Genomic DNA, 25,818 nt, shown 5'->3' with positions numbered 1-25,818 from the left:
TGATAGAAAAATGAGCGCTGATGTTTAACTCTGGGTAGACAACAGCAGATTACAGTTCTTCACTGAGGAGAAATTGTGCAAGGTTTATCCGTTCCATACTTTCCCAAATGGTTTTAGGTGGAGAGAAATAGTTCCACTTTTGAGCTGATCTCCTGTTTTGGAGGTCACCATATCTTATCTTTTTAGGGATTTTACTTCCCTAAAATTTTTTTATTATGCTCAATAATTTTTTCTCATGCTTATAGTTTTCAGAGAAGTATGAGCCAAAGTTACAGAACTTTGTCTTTCTTGAAGATTCTCACAATCAAATGCAGTACATCAGGTCACGATATATCAGCTTCACAAAACAGAAAATCCCAATAAGAGTTGTTTAAACAAAATAAGGATGTGTTTTTCTCTTGCATACTGTGAAATCTGAAGGTTGGGCAATTCAGGTGAGTTTATTGTCTTAAAAAAACCCAGGCTCCCTTATGTCTTTTATTATGTTAATATCAAGCTGTGAGCCGCATCTTCATGTATACCCTAAGATTGCTAGTGCTCCAGCCATCATGAGTAATTTCCAGGCAGAAAGAAAAGGAAGAGCAAAATGCTGGCATTCCTCTCTAACTACTTCCTTAGCAGCATTCCAGTGATGTTCTGGAGTCCATTATTGCCCAGAACTTAATCTTATGAGAACTACCGACCACCAAGGAGCTGGTGGGTGTAAATTTCCAGTTAGGCCCATTGTTGCTCTCAATAAAATAAAAGATCTATCTATAAATAAGGAGTGAAGAATGGTGATTATACAGGCAACTAGTAGTTTGTACAGTTGAGTAAATGAAGTTAAAGGTCATTTTAAAATAACATTTTGTTTAGGCTAAGAACCTGTGGCCAAGAACATGATATTAGTGCATCGTCTTTCTTACTACGTAAACTGAATTTAGACAAATGTTGGTGGGCAGAGGGGGCATTTCAAGACCAGAAAGGTGAGGCAAGGGTTCTCATATCAAGTTTAAGAGAGAATAGTGGTAGGGAAGAAGGACTTCCTCTGTGTTTGGAATGTCTCCCTGGGAGTATGGGAATACACAAAAATACAGGATGAATTTGTCCTCAACTGTTCACCCAATCACTATTTGCCTCATTAAATCACCATAGCAATAACTTTTATTTAACCCAACTGTGTGTGCCAGAAGGACTGCTAAAGTCTTAATATATGTCATTTCTAATCCTTACAATAACCCCTTTTCAGGAATAAGGAATTTGAAGCTGAGAAAGATGGGATAATCCACCATGGTCATGCATCTTTCAGACTGAAGGTGATTTGTACTTGGGTTTGTGTTAGACCAGGCTCCATGCTTATTTTACACTGTCACAGTGTTAAATTCATGTCCCATTTTGGGATTGGGAGTGAAGCTGAGGGGTTAGAATTCTGCTTTTTCTTAAAATTTTTTTTTTATCCTAAACTTAGAGGGATTTTTACAAACTCTTATTGAATAAGAGTTGAAGAGTTTGAAAAATCATCTTCAGCTGCATGATCTTGGACAAGAACAAAGTACTCTTCCTCCTGGATTTGGATTTTTTTTTCTTTTTTTTGTACTGGGGATTGAGCCCAGGGAAATTAACCACTGACATCATTCCGAGTCCTTTTTAATATTTTATTTAGAGACGTGGTCTCGTTAACTTTCTTCAGGCCTTGTTAAATTGCCAAGGCTGGCTTTTAACCCAGATCCTCCATCCTTCCTCATCCTTGGGAACTGCTGGGATTACAGGCGTGTGCCACCACACCCAGCTTGCATCGATATCCTTTCAACTGGGACCTAAAACCAGACAAATATTACAAGAAAAAAAAAAAAAACTATAGGCCAGTGTCCATCCTGAACAAAGATGCAAAAATTCTAAAAATTTTATTTCATAAAATCCAGCAATACATAAAAAAAATAATTTCTAACAATGTATAAAGAAATAAAATTGCCTGCTTTACTGCAGGATTACTAAGTTTAACATTTAAAAATCAATCAAAAAAACTACAAAAGAAAACTGAAAAAACAGATAGGTTTACACCAGTAGCTACAGTAAAGCAAAAATCCAACATCTCTTCCTGATAAACTCTCAGAGGATTACAAGTAGATGGGAATTTCCTCAATCTGATGAAGAGTACCTATGAAAACGTATAGCTATTATCATACTTATTTGTGAAATACTGAATGCTTTTCCTCTAAGTTCAGGTCCATCATGAGAATGTTCATTCTCACCACTTTTATTCAACATTGGTGCAATAAAACAAACAAAAAAAGAAATAGAAGTAAAGCACTTCACAGTTGACATAATTGTTTAGGTAGAAAATCTCATAAAATACATTAAAATGTTACTAAAACTAATACACAAGTTTGGCAAGATTTCAGAATATTAGATCAGTATACAAAATCTACAATGAAAAAAATAAACCAATCTAACAGTATCAAACATATAAAACACTTCGGTATAATTTTGCCCAAAAATGTGCAAGCCCTGTACACTGGAAACTCCCAAACATGCTGACAGATGTTAGACCCAAATGAATCAAGAGACATATCTTATTCAGGGGTCAGAAGATTCAATCCTGTTATGGTGTCAATTCTCTTCAAATTTATGAAAGAGTCAATGCAATTCCAGTTAAAATTCAAGAAAGTTTGTTTGCAAATATTGAGAAGCTGAATCTAAAATTTACGCTGAAATGCAAAAAAAACCTAAAATAGCCAAAATAAATTTGAAAAAGAACAGAATTACAAAACAAATTTAGCTGATTCCAAGTCTAGTGATCAGGACATTGTGTTAATTAATTTAAAAACAGACAAGTGGATTAATGGGACTGACCAGGAAGTCCAGAAATAGAACCTTACATTGACTAAAAAAACTGATTGACAAAGATTCAAAGGCAGTTCAGTGGAGAAGGCAAGACTCTTTTCAACATATGCTGCTGAAAAAATTAGGCATTGGTATACTAAAAACAGAAAAGAAAAAGGAAACAAAAAACATTGCCATACACAAAAATTAACTCAAAATGGAATTAATCTAGTAGACCTAGATGTAAAACCTAACCCCATAAAATTTTCAAAATAAAACACAGAAAATCTCTGTGATCTTGGAATAGACAAAGATTTCCTAAATATGATACCAAAGGATGCTATCCATAAAAAAAATTGATGTTGAGCTTCATAAAAATTAAAAACTGCTCTAAGATACTATTAGGCCATCCAAAAGACAAGTGGGGCGGGGCTTTGTAAAGCATACATTTGAGAAGGGATTTGTATCCAGAATATAAAAACAACATTCAAAACTCAATAATGAATAATCTAAGAATAAATGGGTAAAAAACTTGGACGTTCACTAAAGAAAATATACTCACTGAAGAAAAAAAATGTTTTAACATTAACGATTAGAGACCATGAAATAAAACCACAATAAGAGGCCACCGTCTAATTATACAATGGCTGCAGAAGGGAAGTCTGAACGAACACTCCAGAGGTAGCCAGGACAGAGAGAACTGAAGCTCTCACCTACTGCATGCAGGCATACCCATAAATGGAATACATTTATTTGCCTTTGATCTTGTCATTCCATTTCCAGGTATTCACCCAAGAGAAAAGAACTCACATTTCCACACAAAGATCCCATCCGTACAGGGATGTTCCTGTCAGCTTTGGTTTTAATAAGGAAAAACTAGAAGCAGCCAGAATCAACTGGTGTCTGGATAAATACAGTTTGGCATACCCATAAATGGAATACTAGTCAGCACTAAGGTCGAATGAACAATTTGTTGCGTGCAAAAACTCGAAGGCACGTCAAAATAATTGTGCCGACTGAAAGAAGCCAGGCAAAAATCAAGTACAAAATGTAATAATTCCATTTATATATAACTCTGGAAAATGCAAACTAAACCAGATCCTGTTTGCCCTAGGGACTAGGAGAATGGAGGTGGAGTGGGGTTCAGGCGCGGGGACAGCGGGAGGAAGAGGAGCAGCTGGTTATAAAGCCAAGCGGTGGAAGGGGCCAGGTCAGAAACAAGCAGGCTAGGGGCGGGGCTAGTGCGCGGGGCGGGGCGGTTCTGGGGCGGGGCTAGTGCGGGGGCTGGGCTTGGGCGAGGCTAGTGCGGGGAGGGGCGGGGCTAGTGCGGGGGCGGGGCCGACGCGGAAAGCCGGGCCTAGGCTTCTACCCCGCTAGCGTCATGGCGCGTTTTCTCCGAGCGCTCTGGGGTCGGTCCTCCCAAGAGGCGCCTGGGCTGGCAGTGCGGGGCCAAGCGGGCGGCCCGGGGGCAGGACGCGGGGACGCAGGTAGGACGCAGGCCCCGCCGCCGTCTCCGGCTTGCGGTTTCCTCTCGCGGGCTGTGGCTCGCCGCCTTGTTCTCATCGCCCCGTTTCTCCTAAACCTTCCTCCGTGCGCCGCTGACGGTCCCCGCCGGTCCCCGCAGTCCCCACGCGATCCTTGCGGTCTAGGACGGTGGTTTGTAAACTTGGGTTAGCGGGAGGTGCCCGGCGTTTTGAGAACCCAAGGAAAGGTCAGACTGTCTCACCAAATGTGCACACAATTCTTTTATTTCTTAAAGTTCATTTATTGCATAACATGTGCGTTCCGAGAGCCGCGGACTTTTGGACTCCAGGTAAAGAACGCGGTGGTTGCTCAGGGGGACCTTGCGCGCCCTCTCCTGCGCTGGCAGTTGGTCTGTTCCACTTCAGAGAACAGCTCTTTTCGCCTGTGAGAAGCAAGCTGCGCAGACTTTGGATTCTGTGCTCCAGAGTTCGTACCTAAGACTCAGGGAGATGTGCAGGCTAATCATTTGGTCTGGCAGGTTTTTTGTTGTTGTTGTTGTTTGTTTGTTTGGTATTAGGCATAGAGCCCAGGAACGTTTTACCACTGAGTCACATCTCCAGCCCTTATTTGACACACAGTTTTTTATTTTTTATTTTTTGGTTTTTTTGGTACCAGGGATTGAACTCAGGGGCACTCAACCACTGAGTTATGTCCCCAGCCCTATTTTGTATTTTGTATTTTATTTAGAGACAGGGTCTCACCGAATTGCTTAGTACCTCGTGGTTGCTGAGGCTGGCTTTAAACTTGTGATCCTCTTCTCTCAGCCTCCTGAGCCTCTGGGAGTGTGCACCACCACCAGACTGACAATCATAATGACTTGGAGACCAGAACAGGGAGAATGGGGGATAGAGTGTCTGTGTTTGTATGTATGTGCTTGCTAAATACCTTTAGCCCTTTTTCAGATGGGGGACATTTCACCAGTTAGGACCCAGTCACTGTGGAGAACTGTTTCAGCTAGCACTGTATTTCACATATATTTCATAGATTTCAGGGAAATTTATTGCTCATGTGGGTTGACCACCTGGGAAATTGCGCAAGAAGCCCAACTGTGCTTCCCCCCCCCCTTTTTTTTTTTGCTGTGCTGCGCATTGAACCCATGATCTAGAGCACCTTGTACCCTCAGCCCTGAGTCCAATTTTATGTGTCTATTGAATACATTAAGGGATACCTAACCACTAAATATGTACCAACTTACTTGGAACTCTTTTTAATTACATGAAGTTTTTTTCAAAATTTAGTGTTAAATAAATAAATAAAAGCACTGACAATGTAGAGTGGTAGCTGATCCAACAGGACTTCCAGTTATGGATTTTCCGACCCCTCAATGTCTCAGCCAGACTGAGGATATTTGCTGCAAGCCTACTATATTGTAAGCATTACTTTGCTGAGAACCACTGGCAATAGAAACATAATTGTGGGTTTGGAGTTCTCCTTGTCCTCTTGATAGGGTAGTGGTTTCTGTGGAAACTTCTTAATGCTTGTTCTTGATATGGTCAGAAGCAGCCTAATGAATTACCCTGGGATTGGAAGTTCTTCAGCCACATTAAAAATTGGCCAGACACCAACACATAACAGAAGCTATGTAACTTCTCAGATACCCCCTCCTGGGAATTTATCCTAAGGAAGTAATTCAAAAGAAGAACAAAGCTATATGTGCAAAGACAGTTTTAACAGCATTACCCTTAAGAACCGGAAATGGCTTCAATCCAAATCAGTTAAGGAAGGCTTAAGTAAATCATAAAAGTTCAATTCAACAAACTGTTAGACATCCATTAAAAATGATAAGCAGGTAATCAATCGTTCTGTGGTTAAAGGCTTGATTGTTGATGGACCCATATTTGTGTCTTGGCTCCCTGTCACTTGATGACTCTGTGACTGCTTGAATTGCCATGACAAAAATGCCATAGATGGGGTGGCTTAGACAACAGACATTTATTTCTCATAGTTCTGGGGGCTTAGAAATCAAAGATAAAGGTGGCAGTGGATTCCCTGTGTCCATCTTCTTGCTTTGTGCACATATGGTCTTACCATGATGTGTGTGCATGGAGAGAGCAGACTCTTGGTTCCCATCCCGATGGCCCCATTCTCATGGCCTAACCTACTTTATTTGCGGCACTAGGGATTGAACCCAAGGGTGCTCTACCACTGAGCTACATCCCCTAGCCCTTTTTATTTTTTATTTAAAGACAGAGTCTCCCTAAGTTGCTGAGGCTGGCCTTGAACTTTGGATCCTTTTGCCTCACTCTGCCTCTTGAAAAACTGGGAATATGGCATTACGCACTTTAAAAAGAAGTTCACATATTAAAAATAAAGGAGGTCTGGGGATATAGCTTAGTTGGTAGTGTGCCTGCCTCCCATGTACATGGCCCAGGGTTCAATCCCCATAATGGGATGGAGAAAGATACACTAATACTAATAAAAGGAAAGAAGGAGTAGCCATGTTAGTGTCAGCGCTGACTTCAAAGCAAGTTATCAGTAATAAAGGGGCATTATGTAATGATAAAGGGATCTTTTCTTCAAGAAGATACCACAGTTTTTTAATGTGTATGCACCTAACAGCAGAGCATCAAACTTTGTGAAGCCAAAGATGATAGAACTGCAAAGAGAATTCTAGTATCCACTGACATAGTTGGAGACTTCAACACCCTCTCAGGAAGACAGGCCCAACAGGCAGAAAATCAGTAATGGCATGGTTGAACTCAATGACACCGTGGATGAGCTGTTGACATCTATAGACTACTTCATCCAGAAAGACAAGTTGGAATTAGGAAAAAAGAAGGAAAGAGGAGTTGTTGAAGCAGAGGGAAGAAAACATGGAAGAGACCACAGAAACAATGTGTGGGCGCAGGGTGTGTGTGTGTGTGTGAAAAGACTGTGGCCCAGGATAACGAGTGTAGCACAAGAGAGGATTGGAAAGTAGAACCATGTTAGAGACAAGGAGACCTTGGTGGTCACATTAAGAAGTTTGGTTTTGACCTTGAGAGTATCATATCACATTTGAACTATTTAAGGCAGTGAGAAAAAAAAATCAGAAATGGTCAAGATAGAAGGAGGATTAGGAAACTTGGTGGCATGGTCCAAGGTCATGGCTGAGGAGAAGTGACAATGAGCAGATTCTGGAGTTCTTTTGGAAAGTTAAGCCAACAGGACTTGGTGTAGGAAAAGGCAACAGTCATGGATGATGGCCCAGGCTTCTGGCTTGAAACATGGTGGATGAGCCTCAGCAAATGTAAAAAGCAGATTCAGGTTGGAGCAAGGAGATACATGAGGTCCTTTTGAGATGGGACATCCCAGTGGAGACATCCCAGTGGCGATTATGTATAGGACCGAAATAGCAGAGAGATCTAGAATGTAGAGAAAAGTAGATTTGGGAGTCCTCATCATGTGCTGTGCTTTCAGCTACTAAATGGATAAAATCACCCATGGGACAGACCTGGAATAAGGACAGAAGAAAGCCTAGGACAAAAGCCCCTTTTGAAGAACATAGGTATTCAAGGATAGCTAGAGGAAGGAGAGTTGGAAAAGGACACTTAGAGTAAGGAAGCACCTGGAGAGGTGAGAGAAGTTGGTGTTGTGGAAATGAGTGTCAGTAGTGTCAGATAGTGTTGAGAAGTCAGTGAGGACAGGATGAAGTGTTAATGGGTTTACCAGAAAAGTCCATGGCTCTTTGAGAACACATTCAGTGCAGTCATAGGAGTAGAAGCTAATGTTTTAAGGCATGACTGAGAGAGGTAAGGAAATAAAAACAGCTTTTTCAGGAGTGGCTGGAGTGGCCATGTGAGGAAAATGAGTTTTGTGTGAATTTCTTCTCCCCGGAGTTTCAGTGTGTCTAGGTGCAGATGGCAGCCATCCAGAGGAGGGCAAGTTGATGGTTATGAAAGGGAGACAGTGGCTTTTGTCCTTAGGCAGAAGGAGGTGCACACCAGATAAACAGCAGCAGCATATGGACAGTAGGTGGAGATCTCTTGTTTCATTGCAACAAGACAAGAGAGGAATGGAGGGGATAGGTGCAAGTAAATGTGGTAGTTGAGCAGCACATTGGAGGGCTTTCCTTTGTGGTTTTTGATCCCTGTGAAGTGGAGTCATCTGTTGAGAGTAAGGTGGGAGGTAGTGGAGACCATGCTTGAAGGAGAACATTAAAGGCTTTAAAAACCAATTATGGAGAAACATAAAGTGAGCTGGTAAGGAAATACAAAAATCACCATGGTTCATTGAGATTCCAGTGAGCTTAATAACTGAATATAGAGAAACTGTCTTTCACCCAGTGGTTTTAGAATCCCCTGGTGATTCCTACTCAAATCAGATATTATTTTGGTGGTTGTAAAACCAATGATTTTTAAATTCCTATCATTCCTTCCCCATGATAATTCTCCTGGATGGTAAGAGTTGTCACACAAATATATTTTGCTTTGCTCCCCAAAAGATTTTGAGTTCCTGAAAATTTGGATTAACTGAGGTATATTTTTATAAGAAAAATTTCTGAAATCTATTTCCATGCTAAGAAGGAAATCCCCATAGCCTTATAAAAGGAATATTTAAGAAAACATGACTTTTAATACTTAGCAATTTAAAAAAACTTTTCAGAATGTAAACATCATAAGCAATCTACAGTAAACAACACTGAAAATTCATTATGGTATAGTCTTACAAGCTAGTGATAAAAATAAGTCTTTTCTTGCTACAGGATTATTTAGGACAATTTTTTGTGATCAGAAATGAATTTCAAAAATAATTTTATGGCTTATTTGATTTATGGGTGCAGATGTGACAGGTGCTGTTTCTTGTTTGTGCTGGGGATCGAGCTTAGGGCCTCATGCATGCTAAGCTCACACTCTCTACTGCTGATCTATCACCAGCCCCTTCACAGGTATTTGATTTTTCATCTTCAGTGTCACTGGCTGGTTATTAATCCTTAGAGCCTCTGTTTCCTCATTTGTGAGTTGAGAGGTTGGACAGATTATAAAATCCTTCCACATTTTTCATATTGGATGATTAAAATATTTTTATCAGAATTGGGTTTTCTACCTGCTTTAGTGAAAGAGTATTGTCCTAGTTATTTTGCTTGTAGTCACCCAAATAAAAGTAATAAGACAGAAACTAAAGGGAATAGAAAAACAAAACATGGACAAAACCCACGAAGCATTATAATATAGACTATGGTAGGTCTCAGTTTCCCCTGGGTACATACAACAGGAGTCTCTTCTCCATGCAAGAGGATTTTTTAATAAAGACCTCCCTTGACCACCAAAGTCAGAGATATTGTTATAAACCAGGAAGGAAGAGGAGTTTAATAACCTACTATCTGAAGGTTCTTTCCCGTCCCATCTCTCCACTGCTCCTAGCTGTGTCCCGACAGTAAGTGCTTCTCTGAAAGTCGGAATGGAAGAGAGGATCAATTTCCATCCCTAGGGACCTGGAGAGAATTTATTCCACATTATTTCCTTTTTCTGCTACCTCTTTGGCTTAGGTGCCCCGGTTCTCTGTTTATGACTAATTTCTTATTAAATTAAATAATCAAGGCATTTTGTACCTGAGCTTTCTGGTCCCTATGAAGAATGAAGTGACAGAGAGAGGAAGGGACAGGATTATTCCTCTGGGCAATAGTGTGCTTTGGAAGAAAGTTCGAGGAAAAAAATTAATCATGCCTTTTCATTTTAATTAAAAAAAAAACAACCCTCTATTTGATAATACAGAGTCTGTGACGAAATGTGAGCCATGTGGGCCATCTCTCACCAAGGCTGAGTGGCAAGAGAAACTGACTCCAGAGCAGTTCCATGTCACAAGAGAAAAAGGAACTGAACCGGTAAGCAGATTGGATCAGTGTTCTGGTTAGAGGTGCTGGTGAAGTCAGGAGAGATCCAGCTTCCACCTCTAGTTCATCACTGGCTGCTGCACAGATCCTGTCTTCCTCCCTTGCTCAGGGTATCACTATCCATCCAGGAACCAACTGCTTCCTCAGACACATGGCCCTCCACTGTCCAGAAGGCCCAGTTTTTGTCCTAAGTAACCTTCCAGTCACTTGAGTGCCCTCTGATGTCCTTGGCTTCCAGCTGTGCCTGGTTACCCCATCTCTCTCTCTGCTTAGCCTCCAGCTGTTGTGAGCACAGCCATTCTTGCTCCTTGCTGAGCCACCTCTGCCTTTCAGCTAAAGAGTCTTTTGAAAACACAGAGCTGGCCATACCACTTCCCAGTTCAGAATCCTGCAGTGACTTCCCACTGCTTTCCAGGAAAAAGGAAAGTATTGAAGGGCTAGTTGGGTACTAAAGTCCCCTGCATCCCATCCCATTCTTAAATCCAGCCATTTTCCCTCTGAGGCCTTCTGTAGCTCTCAAACAACCTGGGCTCCCTTCCCTTTTAAGGCCCTTGCATCTGGGTTCCTTTCTCTTGCCCATCACCCCTCCTACTCATTAATTCAAACCTGCCTTTTAACCTTAGTCCACAACTCACTTTATCAAACCCTCACAAAGTCTGCTTTTACCATGCTTTTTCTTCATAGCATTTGCCATTATTGTTCTATCCTCTAGCATCTAACGTGGTGCCTGACTGTCGTAGGCACTCAAAAAATCAATTTCTGTGAGTGTTGAATGACTGTGGGCTTACAGGTGGAAACTTCACTTAAGCTGCATTCAACAATCTCAACTTTCATTTATTTCCTGAGACAACAGCCCCTAGTGATTCCTCATTATAACACCATTTGTGGTTCTTAACCAGGAATCGTGTTCAGATCCAAATCCAGCTGCTGTCAATTACCTATTGAAACTTATTATTAGATATTTTCATTTGTTAAGCAGATTCACAAATCTGTTGAATCTGGACCACAACACTGTGGTTTTACAAGTGTCTATAGAGTACTTACATTTTTACTTCATCAGTACCTACTGCATTCAATCAAATGAAGTACATGTGGCATCATAATCATGGTTGTACCTCAGTTTCTCGGATGCTAAAGACATCAGACAGGCTGGCAGATCCCAATGAATTCTTGAGGAACAGTATTTTCACAACTTCCTGTGGGTGAAGTTTTACTAAAGCCTTCTTTGAGAAAGAGACCACATTTGCCACTTTTGTAGGTGGCACAATGTAGATGGCACACATGATACTCCGTGAACAGTCATAAGAATCCCCAGAATGCTCGAAGCAAGCCCTGATTTCTCAGGTACAGAGCCAGGCAGGGTTTGGTGTATACATAGAGCCTGGAGATGCACTGCCAGATGTTTAGGAAAATAAAACTGAGGGCTTCTGAAACAGATGGTACGATATACGCTGTGCATTTGGCCTTTTTACAAAATGAGCATCATCCATTATTTTAACTAATGTTATAAATCCCTTTCAGTTGCTGTGTTTCCACATGGAAATTTTTAGAATATTGCAGAACTGGAAGTCTTAGCACCGTTATGTTAAGGGAAGCTCTAAGATAGCGACTCCTATTCTGTGACTTCAAATGAAAATTCAGTTACATGTGTTTTTTTATTGGGCTGCAGTAATACGCTAGTGCTCTGCTAGCAACCAACAAAAGAATTTTCGGCCTAATTGAGCAATAACTAAGAATCAAGCATCAACAGAGGGAGGTTTCGTGCAGGTCCTTCTCTGTCTTTTCCTGATCCAGTCTCCATTGGCTTCTCCCTGTTCCAAGCTCTAGGAGGGGGGACCGCTTTCTTGACCTCTGGCTACTGATTTAGTTTGGGCAGCAGGAGATGCCTGGGCAGATCAGAGGAGGATAGAGAAACCCATTTGGATCCAGGGTCTTCTGTGTGAATCAGCGGGTCAGCAGTGGCTGTGTTCCTCCGCTGCAGGTGGCAGCTCCTGCAGGCACCCTCCCTACACACAGGTTCCAGCGACCATCCCCTTCCTTTGTCCCACAGGCTTAGTGGGTTGTGTCTTCTCACAGTACTCGGGGGTATGTCATCCCCCTGTGTTGGTATCCCTTGACCCTGTTCCCACCCCTGTAAACAGTCCCATGTGAAATTATCTGTGGTCATTCCTTTTGAGTGTGTCTTCTTGCCAGTAGGTGTGTTGTACTGACAAAAATCAAAGAAGGGAGAATTGTCATTGGTTCAGACAGACCTTGAAATCCCAGAGGTAGCTTGAACTTCATTCTGTCTCTGACCCTGTCCCCCTCTCCTGTGCAGGCAGTCATTTCAATTCCCTCTTCTAAATAATTCTTGACACTCTCCTCTTTTTTCAGTTTCCAGTCCTTTTTTTTTTTTTTTTGCAATGTCAGAAATTAAACCCAGTGACTTGCATATGCTAAATAAGCATTCTGGGCTATATCTCTAGTCCCTTCAATCTATTCTTGACCTGGATGTCAAGTGATTTTTCTAAAAGCTGAGTCTGATCATGTGTACACCCAGTGTTCAAGTTTCCAGAGGCTCTACTCCCTGTGTTTAGCAGGACAGAGTGTCTTCTCTGTTTACTTACAGCCCTTTGTGACCTGGCCTCTCCAGACTTCCCAGTATCATCTTCTCCATTCTCTACCAGTGTGAGCTGTTCTGTGTCTGAAACACTCTTCCACCTCTTCATCTGATTAACTCTTACTCATCCTTCAAAATTGAGCTTAGCACTTTAGCATTTTTCTATAACAAACACCATTTAGCTGTGCAAAGTCATACTAAAAAGTTAAAAAAAAAACAAAGCAAAAACCTTCCATCTCAGACACTATATTGCAAAAATCCTTAATGGAAACTCCCCTCATATTAAAGGGTCACATGCCACCAAACTCCATGCTAGTGTCTTGCCATGCAGTCATTACATGGTATAACTGTCAACTCCCATCTCTTCTAGCCTGGACAGCAAACTTTTTGAGAAAGGGAAAATGTGAGCTTTTTCTAATCTTTGCAGCTTTGACATCCAGCCCGGCACTGAGTACATACAGGGTCATCAACAATAGCTAAACCGAACAAATAAGATAGAAGATGAATTTAGTCCTAATTAAGTGAGAGGACTTGTATATAATTGGGATGTGGGGAGGAATACATCAAGAGTCAGGCAAGAATCAGCAGGTATATGTCATTTTATAAAATATGCTGGCTAAGAATTCTTCATTTGAATTATTTATATTTATTTCACTTATTGTGATAGCAGTGACCCTCTTCTGCCAAACCTTTCCCTGTGATGATGAGATTACATTTTGAATCTTACCAAGCTGTCTGGTTCCTACAGATAGGCTTTTCTAGATTAGCCTTGGGGCTGGTAGCTCTTTGGCATGTGTGTACTATTAGCACAGGTGGGAGGGATGTAAAACTTCTTCTTGGTTACAGATGCCCATCAGTGCTATTGTTAAGAGCAAGCATTCATGAGGTTTGGCCATAAAAGACCAGATCACTACTGTTAGGATTTCTGCAGCTAAATGCAGGACTTTTTTTTGTTGTTGTTGTTCCAAGAATTGAACTTGGGGGGTACTCAATTCCTTGCCCTATTTTGTATTTTATTTAGAGACAGGGTCTAAGTTGCTTAGTGCCTCACTTTTGCTGAGGCTGTCTTTGAACTCACAATCCTCCTAAATACAGGATTTTTAAAGAGGGAAAATGTCCAAGTGTATCCATGTGGGAGGCTCAGTAGGTTAATTTGAAAATGTCTGCTGGGAATCTCATTGAAAATGGACCATTAGTACCACCCCTGGGAATTTGAAGGTTTGACCTGGAGTTTTTTGAGTTAGGGAAACTGGAGTGGGCAGAAGAGTCCAGCTTATTTCTTGAGTCAACCCTCTTACTTGATAAGCTGTTCTGACCTTGGCCTCTCCATCCTGTGGAATTGGGTAATGCTTGCCACTGGGTGCTATGATGTGATCATCACAGTTTCCCTTTTATAGTTTTCTTTGACAAAGAAGATGAAAAAAGGAATTGGACAAAATGGCTCTTTTTTTTTTTTTTAACTGAGATTCGGTTTGCAAAATAACATTAAAAAAAATACTGACTCAGCTCATGCATTGCCATAAGTCTCCCTGTATTTCTCTTGGCATAGCTTTACAAACCTGAAAGCTCTTAAAGCCATAATGAATGTAGTAATTTCATCTAAGCAGTGGCCCTGGCACCCCAGGAACCCGATAAATATGTAGTGTCCTCAGCACCATGTGAAGCATGTGAAAGGCAAAAACCCCTGATCTCACCCAGCTATGCTTCTGATGTATTTTCTCCCTTCCTTCCTACCTACTTTCCTTCCTTTCTTTATTTCCTTTTATTTTTTTTTTCTTTTCCAATGCTGGGGGTGGAACCCAAGGCCTTATGCATGCTAAGCAAGCTCTCTACCACTGAGCTATGCTCCCAACCCCAATCTTGTTTTAAAATGTGCTATATCACTTCCATGTAGGAAACCTGCACATGATGTATCTCATTTCCTTTCAGCCTTTCAGTGGGATCTACCTGGACAACAAGGAGTCAGGAATGTATCACTGTGTGTGCTGTGATAGTCCACTCTTCAGGTAAGATGAAGGATTCAGAGGCAATGAGGGAGAGCAAACCTACCTATTCCACAATCCTCATTTGAGGTTTTGGATAAATACATTGCTATTTATTTATTTATTTATTTATTTATTCGTTTATTGGTATTTATTTACTAGGAATCAAACTCAGAGTCTAAGTGTGTGCTCTACCACTGAGCTATACCTCCAGCCCCCCTATCTTGTTTTTATGCTCTGTTTTTGCGTGGGGTTTTTGTTGTTTGTTTTTGTTTTGAGATTAGCTCTCTCTGGGTTTCCCAGGCTGCCCTTGGACTTGGCAGTCCTCCTGCCTTGGCCTTCCTGAGTAGTTGGGGTTACAGGCCTGTACCTCCTGGGCAGGTTGTCTTTTGATTGTCCTTATCTTTTGGCATTGTTGCATAAAGAGAGCTATTTCTAGAAGATACCTGTCTGTCTTGATTTTTTTTTCTCACAGGTAAAACAGTTAACAAGACTTCTTGGCTTATATTTTTCCTTTATGTATCCCTGAGAAATACCAATTAAGCTATTTCTTACGATAAAGCTATTAGAATTTTTTTAGAGGGAAAGTATTTTAAAGAAATCTAAACCCTAATAGTATTTGCTCTGGCATGTGATTAAAACTATACCTCTCCCCGGGAAAATGGGTTTATAATTTAATTTAGGAAATGTAGAATTTTATGAGAATAGATTCCCCACAGTGCTTGACAGTAGTAAATACCATGCCCTCTTCTATGTAGCTAAAAGTAAATTTAATTGTCCCTTGATTTCAAAGCCTCTTTTAAGTCAATCAGGATCTAAAATCTCTCAACAAAGGCTTTTTTGTTTAGATATGCAGGAAACAGTCTAAAAAAAAAAAAAAGGAGATTCAATGAAGAAGAAAGGAAACATCTTTGAAGTCCTGTTTTTCAGAACTTCAAAGATGTTTTCCTTTCTTTTGCATCAACCCTAAATTGGTTTAGAATAAAATATAAATCAAGCCAGCTCTGCAAATCTTCCATTAGGCAGCGCTTCCTTCTGTCCTCTGGGCTTTGAGCAGACGGGGTTTCCTGGCTGGCTGGCTGGCTGCTAATGCGGGCAGCATTAGGAAGCCAGACCCTGCCTGCAAGGACGAGGGGCATTAGGATCGATTTCCCTTCATGCTTAGGGAAGGGGACCAGCCCTGGTCCAGACGCCTAAACATTGTCCGTGGCTGATGAGGAGATATAAGGAAGGCAGTCAGCCCAGGATAGCTTGTGGGGAGCTAGAAGGAATTTAATTTTTACATAGTCGTGTTGAAAAAACAAACCTTCCTCCCTCATACCATAGCAATCAACACAGGAGATTTTTGTGACCTCCAAAGTCATGATGTTTTCTACCCTGAAGCTAGTCAGTTCCATGGTGAGTACCAACTAAATGTCCTCTAATCCAGTTCTCTTCTGACATGACCTACCTAGAGATGGCATCAGGCCCCACAGATTGAGGGGTTGGTCCCCAAGGACCTCCTCTGCTTCAGATGCCACTTGTAACCCCAGATTGTGACCTGTGCTTCTGATCAGCCAGCTATAAATAAGATTTCCTGCAATCCCCTCCCTGGGTTCCACTAATTTGCTTGAAGAGCTCACAGAACTCAGGAAAACACTTATACTGATGACGACACAGAATGAAGTTCAGGGAAAGGGGTGCATCCTTCAGGAACCTCCACATGTTTAGTTATCAGGAAACTCGCCAGCCCTATCCACTTGGGGTTTTATGGAGGCTTTATGACGTAGGCATGATTGACTAAATCATTGATTTTGGATGATCAACTTCAGCCCTTCTACTTCCCCAGAAGTTGGGGGTGGAGCTGAAAGTCTCAATCCTCTGACCATGCCTTGCTCTTTCTTCAGGGTGACTAGTCCCACCCTGAAGCTCTGTATGGCTGTTTGCCATGAGTCAACTCATTAACATATAAAAAGACTCTAATTTTTAAGATTCTAAAACTTTAGAAGTTGTATATGCCAGGAAATAGGAGAAAAGCCAAATATGTATTTCACAGTATCACAGCAGTAAAATATAAGATTCATATTTTGGAGATATTTGTTATTCCTTATCTTTGGTTCTGTGAAAGAGGAGAAGTATGAAGAAAGAGGTTCTATAAAGAGGAGTGTTCAGTTGGCTGGCTTGCTTTCAGCCAGAGGACCATATTGTGAAAGTATACTTTGTTACTACCTAGTCACCAGAAGATGTCCTGTTTCTATATTTGGACTGTTAACCACTGTGACCACAAAAAATGAAAGGTCATCCTTGTAAGAGTACTCTACTCAGTATTAGTCTTCCTTCTTCGATTTGCTGTTCCACATCTGCAAAGAGGAGGCCATCTCATCCCTCAATGTCCTGTCCCCTCACCACACAGGCTGTCACAGAGTCACAGAAGGTTGGAGCTGGGAGTGACCAGAGCAGAAGGCTCTCCAGGAAGACTCACCAGAATGGGGCACATGTTTTGAACCTGCTCTGACTCACTTGGGACTATTAAGCATTGGAAATGTGGCTGAATTATATGCATGTGTGTTATATTAGCACAAAGATAGTTCAAATTTAGATTAAGTCATCAACTTCAGGTTGAGGATCTGAAACAGCCAAAACGAATAAGAAAATCAGCCAAGGGGGTGGGGAAAAATTGTTAACCATGAGGCCAGTTAACTGAACTGTCAACTCATGAACTTTAATTATTTGTTTGTAAGCATTTAATTTTAGTTAAAAATTTTCCATTTTCTTTTCAATAACTTTTGAATTTCTGTTCTGTCTTCCTGCTGCCCCTGTAGCTGTAGCTAAGACTGAAGGAAATAAGAGTATATCCGTGTGTTGGTCAGTTTTCCATAACTATAACAAATTCTGAGATAATCAACTTATAAAGAGAAAAGGCTTATTTTGGCTTAGAATTTTAGAGGTTTCAGTCTATGATTGATTGGCCACATTGCTTTTGGCCTGCAGTGGCTCATCTTAGTGTATGGTAGAGCAAAACCACTCCCCTCATGGCCAGGAAGCAAAAGAGAGGAAGGGGCTAGAAACACACCATTCTCTTCAAGGGCATGTCACCATCCGCCTAAAGACCTTCCAGTAATCCCTGCCTCTTAAAGGTTCTACTAACTCCCAGAGCACCAAGCTGGGACCCAAGCCTTTATTTACTTGCTTATTTTTATTTTTTTGACAGTACTGGGGATTGAACCTGGGGCCTTACACATGCTAGGCAAGTGTCCTACCACTAAGCTATTTTGCCAACCTGGCACCATTTTTTCCTCTTTCTATTCTTAAGCTTTTATTATAGGAAGTAGGGGAACAGGAAAAATAATTTCTTAAAGAATTCATATAGAGTCAAAACAAAGTGAAAAGTTGGTCAGCCAGAACTGAATCCTAGTTAAAAAGAAAAGGTACATGCAGGGATCAACCACCTCCTTGCTTTCTACCCCAGCCAGGCTGCTTCTTACTTGCAGAATCGGGCTGGGCCTGCCTTCCTGGCTCTGCTTGCCCCTACTGTGTGTGATTTAGGCTTCATTTATCTTGGAGCCCAGATTGCTTGTTGAGGCCTTCTCTGATAGCACACGTCTATTTTTGGATTTATTTTTTCTGCTACAGATTCCTGTTACTTTGTCAGTAGCACACAATCTAGGACTGTGTGCTGTTCTACTGGCTCAAATATTTTCTTTAGTTGAGGAAATAAAACTGACAAGCTCCTCAAGTTCCTTAGCCATTATACTTCTTGTACATACCTCAGGGAGGTTGTTAGGGGTAGAATTGTGTCTCAAGAAAGATACATTGAAATCCTCATCCCTGGAACCTGTAAATGGAAACAGGGCCATTAGTCATACTGGTGTTGGGCAGGCCCTTAATTTGATATAACTGATGTCTTTATAAGAAGAGGAAAAAAAGTCACAGACACATAGAAGAGAATACCATGTGAATGTGAAGGCAGCAACTGGAGTTTATCCACTTTACAGGATGCCAGCCACTTTCAGAAGCTAGGAAGAGGCACAGGGGGATTCCCCAGGGTCTTCGAGGGAACATGGCTCTGCTGGCATCTTGATTTTGTCCCAGTTACTCTCTGGTAATGTTCTGCAGCCGTGCTAGGAAACTGGCATGGTGCTCACCAAGTACCTCTTGACTGGTTGATTAATGATATCTGCTTTAGTGCTTAGCAGCAGTAGCAATATCGAGACTATCTAAGGGTGTTGCAGTGATGATGGAAAGCACCATGGAAATGTGAGAGAAGAAGCTGCAACTTCATGAGCATGGGTTTTTTGTTTGGTTTTCAGTCCTGGAGATTGAACCCAGAGGCACTTAACCACTGAGCCACATCCATATCCACAGCCCTTTTACTTTTTATTGTGGGACAGGGTCTCAGTAAGTTTCTGAGGCTGGACTCAAATTGACAATTCTCCTACTTCAGCCTCCCGAGTTGCTGGGATTACAGGTGTGGGCCAGCATACCTGGCACTTCTTGAGCAGTTAAAGAATTGGGCTCAGTACTTTGTAAATAGTTCTTGCTCTCTAGGATCTGTTAGTACCCTATTTAACAGATGTGAAAACTGACATTTTATCTCTTTAAGTAACTTGCTCATGTTTTCATTCCTTTTTCTATTCCTGTAACAGAAGACCTGAGACTGAGTGATTTATAACAAATATAAGTTTATTTTAGCTCATGGTTCAGGAGGCTGGGAAGTTCATGAGCATGGGGCTGGCATCTGTTTGGCTTCTGTGAGGGTCTTCTGCTGCATTGTAACATGGTGGAAAAGCTAAAGGTCCAATAGAGCATTGGAAAGAAGCAAAATGCAAAGGGTGGCCTCATTTTGCAGCAACTGGCTCTTGTAACTAATCTAGTCCCATAAGAACTCCCATAGTCCCTCTTAATGACCTAGTTACCTCTTCAAGGCCACAACTCCCAGTGCCACCACAATGGCAGTCAAATTTCAACTTGAGTTTCAGAGGGGCAAACCACAGCAGTCACATCTCTAGTAAGTGATAGCACTGAACTCATGTTCCACAGGAACCTCTGAGCATGCCCTTCCTCAGAAACAGGGTCCAGCAACAAACCCACCCACACGCCAGGCTCTTCACACCCAGCATTACATCAGACCTCCCGGCAGCTCTCTGTGTTGTCCTTACCTTCGTTTCATGCCAGGAAACAGTCTTAGGAGAGTTGACTTTTCCAGAGTGGTACAGCATCCAGACAAAAACCCCAGGCCATGGCACTTGGGCTCTGAAGCCCATGCTGTCACCTGGGTTTCCATCAGCCTTTTGTGCAGTGCTATAGAATCAGACACCACCACTTTCTGGTGCCAGCCATCCAAATTACATCCATAGGTCCCTGGGAAGACATAACTAGCCTCCAACAGATATGCCCAGCCAGGGTAAGCCACAGACTCACTGCCCAGAGCCTCTTTCCCAGACACATCTGTCACACTTAATGTAGTTCCCCTCCTGACTCCATTGTCTTAAGAATGATCACAGTGCACATTTGTGGAGAGCACTGCCTCTTCTAATGAGAGACCACGGGTTGAGGGTTTTAAGGTCATGAATGCTTTCCAGGATGTTACCACTCCTGAGGGACTCCATACTGTGGATAACCTTGGAATTAAGTGACATTGGCCCCTGTCTGCTCCCTCTTCCAGGCTGCTTCTGGTAGGGTTTATTAAAAAGTTTTGTGAGACTCACATATATTTCTGGTCATAAATCTTAAAATAGGAGAAAACTGAGGGCTAATTCACTTTTTATGTGACATTCTAATGTCCTGAATAACTAAGTAACATTGGAAATCTCTGATGTGCCCTCTTTCTTCAATTGAATGCAGATTCTTCTAGGACTTTGGGATTAGGGATGTCATTTATCTCTGGTGCCTTTATTGTTACTTTGGGGGCTGTGGAATATCCAGAAAAGGAAGAAAACCAAACTAGATAAACAAGAGAATACCTTCTCGAGTACATGATACAGAATAGTTTTAGTTTTCCAAGGATGAGCCTTATGATCATTTAAATATGTATAATTTCTAATTAGCATTAATATTTAGGTTCTTGGGCTGGGGTTGTAGCTCAGTGGTAGAGTGCTTGTCTCGAATGTGTGAGGCACTGGGTTCCATCCTCAGCACCACATAAATATAAATTAACAAAATAAAGGTATTATGTCCATCTACAACTAAAAAAAATATTTAAAAAAACATTTAGGTTCTCAGTCTTAAGTGATATATGTTGACCCTATCATATTACTTGGTAAAATCTCCAGAATCTGCTAATTGCATCAATAAAGGTTTATTGTTTCCCATAAAATGTTTAATGACTTTTTATTAGTCTAAAATTCATTCATTTAAAAAATTTATTATATTCGTAATTCTCTATGAAAATTCCTTTCATGATCAGTAGTTTATATAATGTTGAGGATGGAAAGATGCTGATTAAAAGAGGCTTATGATGTTTTTTCCCGAGACATAGTGGCAAGGCAGATATTTTTGTTTCTTTATTGCAGTACTAGGGATTGAACCCAGATCCTTGAACATGCATGCCAGCAAGTGCTCAATCACTGAGCTACACCCTCAGTGCCATGTGAATATTTCTGAACTCTCAGAAAAGAGTTGCAAAGAACCTAACCTGAGTGTGCAGAGACTTCTAGTTGGACCCATGGCTGCTCAAATTTAGAATGTCTGTTATTAGTAATGATGTTAAAAAGAATAGCTACAAACTTACATACTATGTGTCAGGCGCTGCTCTAAAAACACCATTTATAGAAATATCTCAGTGAATTCTATCAACAAGCATGTGATTTAATAATGCTGTTGCTATTCTGGAGTTTAGGACACCAATTCTCTTCTTTAAAAGATTAAGTAACTATTAAATAACTTGCCAAGAGCACACAGATATAACAGTGTGGCTTCACACCAACATCTTTTGGAAGTCAAGCCCTTACCACTAAGGGGCATACCTGTGGTTCTCAGAGAGGATTCCTGAGGATCCCTGGGACCTATCTAAGGGATCTACCAGGTGACCCTTTTCCCAAGATGTATCCATCCACGTGAGAACAAAGTCCTTTTGTTTTTGTGCTTGGAATCCAACCTAGGACCATACACACACTTTACCACTGAGTTGTGCTGTCCCCTTCCTGTATCAAAACTGTATCTTGCAACAGAATAAGTGCAGCGGCACGTAGGAAGTTTCAGTTGTCCTTTTCCAAGCCAGACAGTAAAGAGATCTGTAAAATTGTAAAACAATGCAATCCTTCTCATTCAGTGTCTGTTTCATTTTGGAAAACAGTATTGTCATGAAATGTTAATATGTAATGATTTATTATTTTAAAAAGTAATATAACGCATATGTATTATAAAATTCTCAGTTATCATTTCTAATTGGTTATGTATCTGTCACTCATGGAAACAGAAACTCTAGGGAATTCTTAGACATTTGGGGCATGGAGGGATCCCGGGACCAAAATGTCTAAAGCTCACTGTGTCATGATGTCCTCTTCCTAGTGGGTTTTATGTTCTCTGCTCACTTCCTTTGTGTTTAGAGTCAAGAATTCCATTATTCACTACTCCTTTCTTGTTTGTTCAATTTTTGGCAAGGTTTAACTTTCAATTATTTCTTTCGCAGGTGGAGAGCAAGTCATCTCCCTACCATCTAAAATTTCTTAAAAATCTATTTTCCTAAAGCCATTTGCAAGAGCTTATCTGTCCAAGCTCTTAGAGAATGGGCTCTTTGTTAATTTTTTTTAATGTGGTGCTGGAGATGGAACCTAGGGCCTGGTGCATGCTAAGCAGCCTCTCAGCTGCACCCCCAGCCTTGAGAATGGGGTCTCTGGTGAGCAGATTTGCAAGTTGCTCCTTTCGACAGTTTTCCTGGCCCATTCTGCCTTTAGCATCGTTAGTTCCTTAGAGACTCCCCTGGAAGCTCAGGCTTCACTGGAGTGATTGGCACAGAGTACCTGGGCTTATATATTAATAAAAATAATCATAGTGAGTATATGTGCCTAGCACTACACTCAGTTTATACCATGTTCTTCAGAGCATCCCCTTTGGGATAGGCATGATTGTCCCATTTCACAGATGACCAGGCCTTGGAAGGTTGAGCAGCTTGTCTGATTTCATACTACTAGTCCCCCCAGGCAGGCAGCTCGTGTGTTTAGATAACTGGAAGTTCCCTGTGCTAAAAGTGGTTGCTTCTGGTGCTTCTCTGATGTGCTAAGATCCCTTGACCCCCTTTGACCACTGTTATTTCTATTTGATTTCTCCTTTTTCTGCATTCAGGACACATGGATTTGATTTGCACTTTCTAATATGCAACAGAGTTCACAAAGCTCCAAGTGTTTTTCAGTCCTTTAGATCAGACATAGAAAGAAGCCATTAGCATCAAAGGCACAAGACATCCTTTCACTGTGGCCAGACAATGTTCTTAATAGCGAAGGGGTGCAGTGGGAACAAGTCTGTGGAACTGATGGTCGACCTGGCCAAGCTTGCGATCTGACAGAGCAAAGTGGGAATCAGGTCTGGCTTCTTGGAAAAACGAATTAGCGAAAAAAAAATGCTCCTGGTATGTTAATAACAGCGTCTTTACTGGTCACGGTGTTGGTACTGCCTTCCACAGCTCTGAGAAGAAGTTCTGCTCTGGCACCGGATGGCCTTCATTTTCTGAGGCTCATGGCACCTTGGACTCTGATGAAAGTAACAGTGGAATCCTGAGACGTCTAGACACCTCCTCAGGGAAAACTCGCACAGAGGTGGTCTGCAAGCAGGTGGTGTATTGTGCTTTATATTATTTTCTCTAATGTGGCTAAAAGTGCCACAAGGAACTCTCCTGTGCTTGGCATCTGCTTTCTTGTTCCATGGAAGCACTTTGTCATCAAAAGGCATTGAGAAGCGGGCACTATGGCACCTGCCTAGCTACTTGGGAGGCCAAGGCAGGAGGGTCGAAAATTCAAAGCCAGCCTTAGCAACTTAATGAGACCCAGTCTCAAAATAAAAAATAAAAAGGACTGGGGATACAGCTCAGTGATAGACCCTGAGCTTGGTCTCCAGCATCACAAAAACTTAATAAATAAATGTAGTATAAGAATATATTAGCAGAAACTCATGCCCTTAATGACCCCTCTCTCCCATCATTCTCAAATGGGCTTTCCTGGTTCTCACCTTCCACAGAGATAGGACCAGGGTTAGGATCTAAAAAACTGGTAGGTCACATTGTTTTGAGCAGGGACAGGCTACAGGCAAGCCCATGTGGTTGGCATCTCTCTGTCTCCTTCTCCACTCTGAAGTATGTCACTGATAGGCAAAGGGATACTCCAGGTGACAACAGCACATTACTCCTCCTGGGAACCTTGTAGGAGGGAGTGACTTAAATCCAGACAGAAAAATCATTTTGCCAGTTTTGGGTGCTCTCATCTTTTGAGGCCCAGGTTTTGTAAAATGCCAGAAGCAAGTAGATTCAGACAGCATAGTTTTGAGATATATAATGATATCCTGTCCATAGCAACATTATTCAGTACTCACCGGGAATTGTGCTGCTGCTTTCTGTACATTGTCTCAATTAATCTTGATAACACTCTATGAAGTAGGTATAATTATCATTCCTACTTTATAGGTGAGTAAATCAAGGCATAAATTTGATAGTTGGTGTACATTCTCACTGGTAAAGTAGGACTATTTACCACTATTGTGTCCTGAGTTATTCCATACCTTAATCAAATTCTGATGTGACAGTTTCCCATATACACATACAAAGATGTCAGACTTTGGAGTTAGGTGGCACACGAGGCCCATTTGTCTGGTTCTATGTAAAGGGCTCTGTTTCCACTGGGAGTGATGAAGGCTTCTCTGTGCTTGCAGTGTGAAGCTCATCTTGGCCATGTGTTTCCTGATGGACCTGCACCCACAGGACAGAGATTTTGCATCAACAGTGTGGCCCTGAAGTTCAAGCCAAGCGATCACTGACATCTCTAAGAGTCCTCTGCTTGGCTACTCTTCCATGTATATCCTTGATTTTCATAATTCAGGTGGATAGCTTATTTTATTTACTATAAATTAGACTAAGTTTGCTGGTTGCCCAAAGGGAGTCACAGCTTCTCTTACTCACCTGGCATCAACTCAAACCTGACTCAAGCTTGGACTTTGGAATTTAACAAAATGACAGAGGGGCAGCCATTTCCACCAGTTGACTTCCATAGGCTTTGGATGGGACCTCAGAGCAGGACTCTTGGGGGATGTCAGGAGGCTTATGGATTTGGAGCCAAAAAGTTCTTTCATGATGACCCTGAACTTGCCATTGCAGTGAAGTCCTTCATGAGACATGTATAGGTGAAGGATCAAGTGAAAAGAGGAAGGAAAATATGGGATCAGAGGAATGGAAATGCCAGCACTGAAGAAAGAACTGGGTTGAGGAGGAGCTGTGCTTTGATGGTACATGTTGATGAATGAGCTGTTTAATTTTCTTTCAGAATTTTGAGTATCTCAAACTTCTCCCAATCTCACTACCCTCAAATCAGTTCCAATGTGAGTTTCTTAGATTTCGGTGATTATGAAGAATGTTCACCTTTATACCTTCTGGCTACAAAGTTCAACCTTAAATGTTCAAATAAAATATTTACTGATACTGATGTTTGTTTTTTGTCTAAGTCTGTGAATTTTTCTCTTTCATATACATGGCTCTAAATTAATATGACAAAAAAGAACCAGAACACACGTTAGTAGGCATTTGGTATATCCAGAGGAACAGCAACTCAAGTATCTCACAAATTGAAAGTCTCAGATAAGGTATTAGTAAAAGTATTTATGAGATTATATTTTATATGATTTTATGGGCAAAAAGGAAACAATTGTTCCATTTTCTTCTCATTACCTTATTATATAGCCTTTGACATTTCTTTAGTGGCTGCTCTGTAAATGAGAACATGCATCCTTACCTTGTTACTATTAAATGCAAATCATGGCTTTTCTCGGGTTCTCCGAGAATGCTAACCTTAGAACTTGAATTCCATGAACACTCTTCTGCATTTTGTGTTACTATTTCCATGTATTTGATTTTACACACATTTTAAACTCAGTGACTAGTAATAATCATTACTTAAGTGTAGAGTTGATACTTTCCTACT

At 41.2% G+C, this 25,818-nt stretch overlaps 1 protein-coding gene and 1 long non-coding RNA gene across 2 annotated transcripts; both read left to right on the top strand.

Moving 5' to 3' along the window:
* The first annotated feature begins 4,122 nt into the window (after positions 1–4,122).
* On the top strand, positions 4,123–25,323 carry Msrb2 (methionine sulfoxide reductase B2). The gene is made up of 5 exons (XM_078023319.1): positions 4,123–4,289; positions 10,020–10,129; positions 14,667–14,743; positions 23,319–23,466; positions 24,557–25,323. The coding sequence occupies exons 1-5, from the start codon at positions 4,184–4,186 to the stop codon at positions 24,659–24,661; spliced, it is 546 nt and encodes a 181-aa protein (XP_077879445.1). The 5' UTR covers positions 4,123–4,183; the 3' UTR covers positions 24,662–25,323.
* Positions 14,750–23,207, top strand: LOC144367360 (uncharacterized). Its single transcript, XR_013426698.1, has 2 exons — positions 14,750–16,117; positions 22,982–23,207. It is a non-coding gene; the product is annotated as an uncharacterized LOC144367360 (long non-coding RNA).
* Positions 25,324–25,818: the final 495 nt, after the last annotated feature.

Source organism: Ictidomys tridecemlineatus, chromosome 10 (assembly GCF_052094955.1).
Source record: "Ictidomys tridecemlineatus isolate mIctTri1 chromosome 10, mIctTri1.hap1, whole genome shotgun sequence".
Classification (NCBI taxonomy): domain Eukaryota; kingdom Metazoa; phylum Chordata; class Mammalia; order Rodentia; family Sciuridae; genus Ictidomys; species Ictidomys tridecemlineatus.
Note: the sequence above shows the minus strand (reverse complement) of the source record. Positions and strands in the feature narration are given on the sequence as shown.